Here is a 7702-nt window from a genome sequence, read left to right as displayed (position 1 = left end):
CCCCCCAAGAGAGGACCAACCCAAAGCATCATAAAATGCTTGAAATACATCTTTCTTGTCCCCTGAGATGAATTTTCCTCACATGCATAAACTAAGTTCAACAGCAGGTTAAAAGTGAGAATAATATTAAAAAAAAAAAAAAAAAAAAAATTCAATCAGAAAGAAGTCACAGAAAAACAAATCTTGGTCACTAACCATCACTCTGACATCAACCAACTGTAGGATCCAGAAACAGCAATAAAAATCAATAGGTAATTTTCTTACTGAACGACCACTTTTTCTTAATAGCCTGTATCTGCAGACACTGAGAATAAAGTTGATTTGCAAACAAGCGTCAGACGTCTAGAAATCAGATTTATAGATGTGAAAGTTCTTGCATAAATATGAGCCAGCCTTTTCAACTGTTTGCACACAAATGAAATCCTGCTGAATTTGGAAGGACTCTGCAGCTTCTCTGTGTCTGCAAAGGTCTTCCATTAGATGGGGGTCAAAGATTTATCTCCGGAAAATTACTCAGCAGCATCCAGCCCTGACCCACTCTGTGATTAGGGCACAGAGTTGGGACTTGGGAGATAGAGAACTGACCCATCCTGATTCAGCTAGAGAGCACCAGCGCAACCCTGGGCAAGTCACTTTGGCTCTTGAATTTCTGTTCTTTGTCTATGAGAAGAAACATATACCCCTGGTCTGCCTTTCATCATGTTGGATTTCATATCACATCTGTAAAATATAAGTCTAGAACTCTGCACAGCCCCTCAGCACTGCTCTAAATCCATGCCCTAAACCTCCTGTATTAGAGACTATGTAAAATCTGGTTCCAAGTGTTTATAGTTTTAAGTCCTATTTCCCAAAAATAACAGCACTATTTACTCAAACAAGCAGACTACTAAACCACAGCAAACTGACACATTTGGATGCAATGACATATTTGCAACTCTTCCATGTCAACATTTCGTGTAATACCTCAGTAAGCACTCCTTTAGAATTATATTTCTACTACTTTATGTCCAAATAACATTTTGCTTGCTGCTTATGCTACGTGCCATTCCACATATGTTAACAGAAACGTTGTGAGAGACAGAATTTCAGAAGTTGCCTGAAAACTAAGTATTACAACAAACTAACATTTCTGAGTATTTCCAAAGAACAGATATCTTTACAGGTTTCATCCAAGTACATTCAAGCGCTTTATTTCAAGTCAGAGCTAAGAAAGCAAGTATTTCACAGAAACAGAAGTATATGGACAAAAGCACACCTATGCACATGGCTGAAAATAGCTCTTCATTCTTATTTTACCTTTTAATTCCACCTTCCTTGCTTTAAAATACTGAGCACCAAGTAATGCGTTTCTTAGATTTCCTACACTGCTACCAAAGCCCAGCAAGGCTGGTGAATGCTGCACATCCCTGTGCGTCTCCATTTCCCCTGAACGGGTGAACATCCTCCCGAAGCAGACTTAATTTCCTCCTACAGACAGAACAGGGAACATATCATCCTGACTGACACCGACCACAAATCAGATTTCCACGAGGTTGAACCCTACCACCGCAGCCTTGACGCAGCCCGACAAACCCCTAAGCCCCAAATCCCTCTTAGGGAGGATGTTTTCAGCCTAATTACACCTCCGTGACACCGGACCCCGGCAACGTTAATTAAAAGGGGGGGAGGGGGGGAACACAACTCAACGCGGAGTTGTCGGGTACGCAAGGAAGTTCCAGATCGGCTCAAAGCGAGCGAAACAGAAAGAATAGGGGGAAACGCCACCCGAGCGGCCGCAGCTGTGAGACGGAGATCCCGCCCGAGCTCCAGAGCCCCCAACCCCTCCCCGGGGCTCCGCCGCCATCAGGCGTTTCAGAGCGGGCAGAGCCCACCGGGACCCCTTCCCGCCCTCCGACGGGAGGACAACCAGGCTCCAGGGACGGCCCCGGGCCGGGGGGCAGCGAGGTGAGGGGGGAGAGAACAAGACCGCTCCGAACGAACGCCCGAGGGAAAAGTGACCCCTCGGGGCTCCCCGGTGCCGCAGCGCGGGGCAGAGCTCCCAGCAGGGCGGCGCGGGGTCCCCCCGCCCGGCTCTCGGCCCGCCCGCCCGCCCTCCGTCCCCGCACTCACACACACACAGCTCCACCACGTAGGCGTAGTAGGACCAGGCCACGACCAGGGCGATGAAGACCACGGGCACCCAGGCCAGCACCCTCTGGCAGCACTTGAGGACGTGGGACGGCGCCATCTTCCCCCCGCGGCCGCCGCAGGAGGCATCGGCGCCGGCGCTGCACGGGCGGCGGCTGCAGCAATCGCCGCCGCTGCGGAGCCGGCCCCGGGCGGCGCGGGCAGGCCCTGGGCGGGCCGCAGTGGGCGGGAGATGGGCGGCCCCGCGCCCGCCACCTCCTCCTCCTTTTTCTGCCTCCGGGTGGCGGAGCCCCGACGGCGCGTGTCGGCGCGGCGTCCCGCCCGGCTCACGGGACTGTCCCTGCGCGGCAGCCCGCGGCCGCCGTCACCGCACAGCGTGGGGCGTCCCTCCGGCCGTCCGGGTCGGCCGTGCCGGTCCTGCCCCGCGCTGGGCTTGCCCCTCCCAGCTCCTGCGTACCTGCCGCTTCTCCCGGCAGGGCACTTAGAGAAGCTGAACTCTGCGCAGTTCCGCTCTGCGACATCGGCATTATTCTCACCCTGAATCCAAAGCACAACGCCATCCACTACTGGGAAGGACGTGAACGCCGTCCCAGGTCGATGAGCTGCCACGGCCTCGGATCACGGCCCCGTTCCCGGCCGTCTGTCGCGGCGCTCCGGCACCACCTGGCGGCGGCCGCGCTGCAGCACGGCGCTGTGGGGTTCCGCGGGTTCCTCACGGCGTGGGGTCGGCCGGGAGCAAAAAATGAGCAATTAAATGCGTCCGACCGATGAGGGTTGGGAGCACAGCGTGGGGCAGCTGTGTGGAGTCTGTATGGCACCTTCACAATCACGGTAGCAATGAAGGGGCGCAGTTCTGTCAGCCTGTGTGTGGCACAGGTTAGCTTGAGCCACTGAATATCAAACAACTGGTATTCATCTTGTAACATACGGGATGAAATTGGGACCTGGAATGTCAGAAATGAATTTTTCTGAACTATGTTGGATGTTAGGAAAAATTTCTTATCAGAAGGAGTGGTGGAGCAGTGGCACAGCTGCCCAGGGAGGTGGTGCAGTCGCTGCCCCTGGATGTGGAAACGTGGACATGTGGCACTGAGTGGTGTGGTTAGTGGGGATGGGCTGATGGTTGAGTCCAACCTCCAATCTTAGTGTCCTTTCCCAACCTTAATTCTATGATTCTATGCTCACAGCATGCCCCTTCCATACCAACCACCTGGCACTGTCTAGCGTGCTGACTACCTGGTGAATGCTGTGGAAAGAGCACATAGTGACATTCAGTGGTCCTATATTTGTTTGGTGTTGAAATGCTCACAGCTAAGCTAAAGAAAATGGGAGGAATTTTGAATCTCATATAGGATAACTCAGTAACACGCTGTTGCAGTGTCAGTCATAACCACCCGGACACCCAAAAGTAGATTGAGGCAACAGTGACTGCCAAACTAGCAGAAAATACCTCTTAGATATCAAGCTCAGGAATCTCCAGTTGTTCACTGTACCAAGCATAGCCACTGGCAATGGAAACATTGAACCAGTGGTTGGCTGCTTACTTAGAATCATAGTGTCACAGAATATCCTGAGTTGGAAGGGACAATAAGGATCATCAAGTCCAACCCCTGGCTCCACACAGGATCACCCAAAATCAAACCTTGTGTCTGAGAGCAGTATCTAAATGCTCCCTGAGCGCCAGCAGCATAGGGCCTGTGCCCACTGCCCTTTGGTGCAGAACCTTCTCCTAACTCTCAACCTGATCCTCCCCTGACTCTTATAAATAATTAATTTCTTTCTCATGGGCAATACATTAGAGAGGTGCTGTTTTCTGAGGGTCATTGGGATGGTGATCTCCTTGTTAAAGGAGGGGTGCAAGCCATGGAATATAAAACTGTCAGCAGTGGGATGTACAACCCTGCATCACCCTATTGGAAGGCTTGGGTACAGGGCTGTTGAACTTGAATTACAAGGAAGATGTGCACATACAGTGTGAACATTTGTCTAACCAACCACTTTTGGAAGTGAGCAACTTCACAGCATATGTGCTCTTCATCCTGCCCTGAGCCCTGAGTGCCACACCACCATCGGTGGGAATGGGCCAGAATGGGTCTCCAGGGAGATGCAATTACAACCAGCTTGTGCTGAGCCTGTGGTGCCTGTGGCTGCTGTTACTGCTCTCTGACACTGCTTTCATCTTCCTCCCCGACTTTCGTAATGATATCGTCACCCTTTATAAGAAGTAGTGAATATGAATCACAAAGCCAGTGACAGCTGTATAAGCCTATGAGTGATGATTTTTGACCAGCTATTGACGGAAACATTTCTGTGCAGTGTTTCCATCCTAAGAGGAACTGAAGTAGAAATGAATCAAAGAAAGATGCTGACGAGGCTGGGAGGCTCTGGGAGGGCAGCTAGTCCTGCATGTGTGCTCCCACCCGAGGAATTGCACTGCATAAGGACCACTTGGCTCAGGGAGTAACATCTTCCACTTCTCAGAGCCATCTGGCATGTATCTACTCTGACTTCCTGAGCAGAAAAGAACTCCTTAAATGGATGCTAGGCAGAAAGGAAGCAAGCTCTGCTAGAAGTGACTGTGTGTCTGCTTGGCTTTGAAGCACTGCACTACAGCTCATGTGAGGTCATCCCATAATTGTCAAGAAGCAAAACCCAGGTGTTCTTGGTCCATTTCACATGCCCCTTTCTGGCTGTCCACCTGATTTACCTACATGAAGATCTCTGTGAGAGCAGTGAAATGTACCTTTGCATCCTCTGCTCTGGCAGGGGTCTCCTGCACAGTCTTCCAGAATTGTGTTCGTTTGTTTGTAATAAACAGTTCAGACAACTTAGCAGGGAAAAAGTGGAAAAATTTACTGCACTGTAAATTACTGCGTCACCCCTTACAACTTTTTTTTTTTTTAATTGAAAAAAATATAGAGCTATACATCTGCTGTCCTTTTGGAAAGCTGCCTTACAGCAAAACACAGCAAACACTCCTTCAGATGTTCTCATCGTTCTCTCTAGCCTTCATCTTCATAATTTCATCTCAATTTTGCTTCAGTATTTCTTTCCTCTGAGGGCTAGGAACAAGCCATGACCTGGCAAGAAGCAACCCAGCATCCTTTTAGGTGGAGGTTGATGCAAAATAATAATGTGGCTCATTAGGAATCTTTTTTATTTGTTCCTGGCAGTAAACAGACAAATCAATTTCTGTAGGCTTGATTTCTGATATACACATAAAACCAAAGGAGATGGCTCAAATACTTGCTCTCTGCATTCCAGTACGGCTCATGTAATCTTGTATACATTAACTGTGAGTGATTAGTTGTCCTTGTTTGCATTGGGTCAAATCCTAGATTGCAAAGAACTTGTTTTGTTCAAACAGCATTTGAAACATTTAATTTCAGCTGTGTTGATTTATTCGTTGCTTTCCTAGCATCCTTGTGTTTGGTCATGTTCATGTCTCCTAAATTACAGTTTGAATTCTCTTTTCTAAAGACCAGCTGCAGAGCATTTTGCTATCCTTCCCATTCAGCAGGGAATACAATCAGCTATCCTGTAACTCAGCTCCCATTGCTTTAGGAACCACTTTGTGTGGTTTATTTAAGAGACACACACTTTTTAGTAATGTTTGCTCCTAATAGTATCAATTTCAAAGTAGATTAAAATACAGTAAGATGCCACATAATTAAGATGAAAAAAAAACCCAAAAAACCCAAAACACTGTATTGACGAGTCTTTAAAATTGTTCCTTTCTAAGAGTTTTCACCCTTCCAACAAAACAGCACTTCAATTTATAGAAAAAAAGTCTGAATGTAAGTACTCTTACTTACGATCCGTTAAAGCTTATGAACAAAGAAGGCATTGCCAAAGTACAAGTTAAGTCTGGCGAAGCTCATCTCCTGTGCTCCCTCTGCAGTTCATGGGGAAGGACCCAAGGGAACGGCCTGGGGCTGCATCAGGGGAAGGTTGGGTTGGAGATCAGGAAAAGGTTCTTCACCAGAGGGTGGTCAGGCCCTGGAACTGAGCCCAGTGGTCACAACACTGACCAGCAGGTGTCTGGGCAACGCTCTTCAGACATATGGTCTGATTTGTGGGTGGTCCTGGGTAAAGCCAGAAGCTGGATTTGATGATCTTTGTGGGTCCCTTCCAACTCAGGGTATTCTATGATTCTATGACAAGGACAGACTCTTCAGAGGATGTTTTGGCACTTGCTGGTGTCTGAAATCCCACACATTTCTCTGCTTTGACTACAGAGTCTCCTTTCTCCCAGATTTTCCTGTCTGAGAGCATTTGATTGAGGCCAAAGTGAATCTCACATTTTGCCAAATGCAGTGTGTGTACTCCCAGAGCCTTCAATCTTTAAGTTAGCCAGAGCATCCCAGAACCTTCCTCCCTTTAAGTTGCACCAGGGGAAGTTCAGGTTGCATATCATGAAAAATTTCTTATCTGAAGGAGTGGTGAGGCAGGGGCACAGGATGCCCAGTCCCTGGAGTCACTGTCCCTGGAGGGATTCAAGAAATGTGGAGATGTGGCACTGAGGGACACAGTTAATGGGCATGGTAGGGACGTGCTGATGGTTGGACTGGATGATCTTACTGTTTTTTTCCAACCTTAATCATTCTATGATTTGATTTCCACATCACAGTTGGTGAGGAAAGGCCAACCACCATCAGCTGGGACAGGAAACAGAAGAACAAGCTTCCAATTGGGCATGTGGGTGTGAAAAAGCACAGCTTTTTGCTCTCCAAGGACTGATGTGTACTTTCTGGCATGACACAGGTGGGCACAGTTGTGCAATGCTGGGAGGACGGTGTGCAGGAGCCACAGCGCAGTTCCTGGGGTCCATGAGGAGAGCTCTGCACCAGAGCCTTCTGGTTAATGAAGCAAAAACTTTATTAACTGAGCCAACACCAGCCTAATGGGAAATCTGTCTCCACATATGCTGCATAATTTCTACATTATTGAACCAACCAGGAATTGTTTAATCAACAAAGACAGCAGGAAACCTTCAGAAAGAAAATGAGCGAGGAGATGCAAGCTTGTTTGTGGATTAATTTTGTACATGCTCAAGTCTCTCAGGTTTCCTTTCCACCTCTTGTTGGACAACATCTTCAATTTCTCTAGGAGGAATTTCTATGGCTGCCTGGTGCACAAATATGTGACACAATATGTGTCTATGTCCACAGGTTTTGCCATCATGCTTCCTCAGTGCCCAGTGGCATTAGAGGGGCTGTTGCTTGGTCAGTGTGGATCTCAGTAATAACATCCACATCACTGGGATGCATACTGTCTGTTCAGAAGGACTGAAGGTTTCTTTCTTCACTGGAATAGTTTCCTGACCTGCTGTGGCTGTTTAATAGGAAAGGTTGAAGACACAAGAGATTTTGGCACTCTTCCATGAGAAGAAAACTGTATTTGAAACCCCAATGTACATTTATTAATCCATCTCTATGCTTAAGTCAAAGTATGGACAATAGATACGAATTTTGAAATACTTCCTCTAACTCTCTGGATTTGTTCCCATTTCGGCCCTTTATCTGGCAGTTCTCATCTTGTGTATTCTTTTAAAATAGTTTTAAAACAGTTTATG

The 7702-nt window shown here is 47.9% G+C and overlaps 1 protein-coding gene across 1 annotated transcript in view; it reads right to left on the bottom strand.

Moving 5' to 3' along the window:
• Positions 1 to 2253, bottom strand: part of ZDHHC20 (zinc finger DHHC-type palmitoyltransferase 20) — a 41678-nt gene extending 39425 nt beyond the window's left edge. The window contains exon 1 of the mRNA XM_042838744.1: positions 2110 to 2253. Within this exon, the coding sequence (XP_042694678.1) occupies positions 2110 to 2227 (118 nt within the window). The 5' untranslated portion in view covers positions 2228 to 2253. The remainder of the gene's footprint in view (positions 1 to 2109) is intronic.
• Positions 2254 to 7702: the final 5449 nt, after the last annotated feature.

The sequence above is a fragment of the Centrocercus urophasianus genome, unplaced genomic scaffold (assembly GCF_019232065.1).
Source record: "Centrocercus urophasianus isolate 14NV4802_14NV808 unplaced genomic scaffold, USGS_Curo_1.0 seq_9, whole genome shotgun sequence".
In the NCBI taxonomy this organism is placed as follows: Eukaryota; Metazoa; Chordata; class Aves; order Galliformes; family Phasianidae; genus Centrocercus; species Centrocercus urophasianus.
The sequence above is the reverse complement of the archived record's forward strand: the minus strand, read 5'-3'. Positions and strand labels throughout refer to the sequence as shown.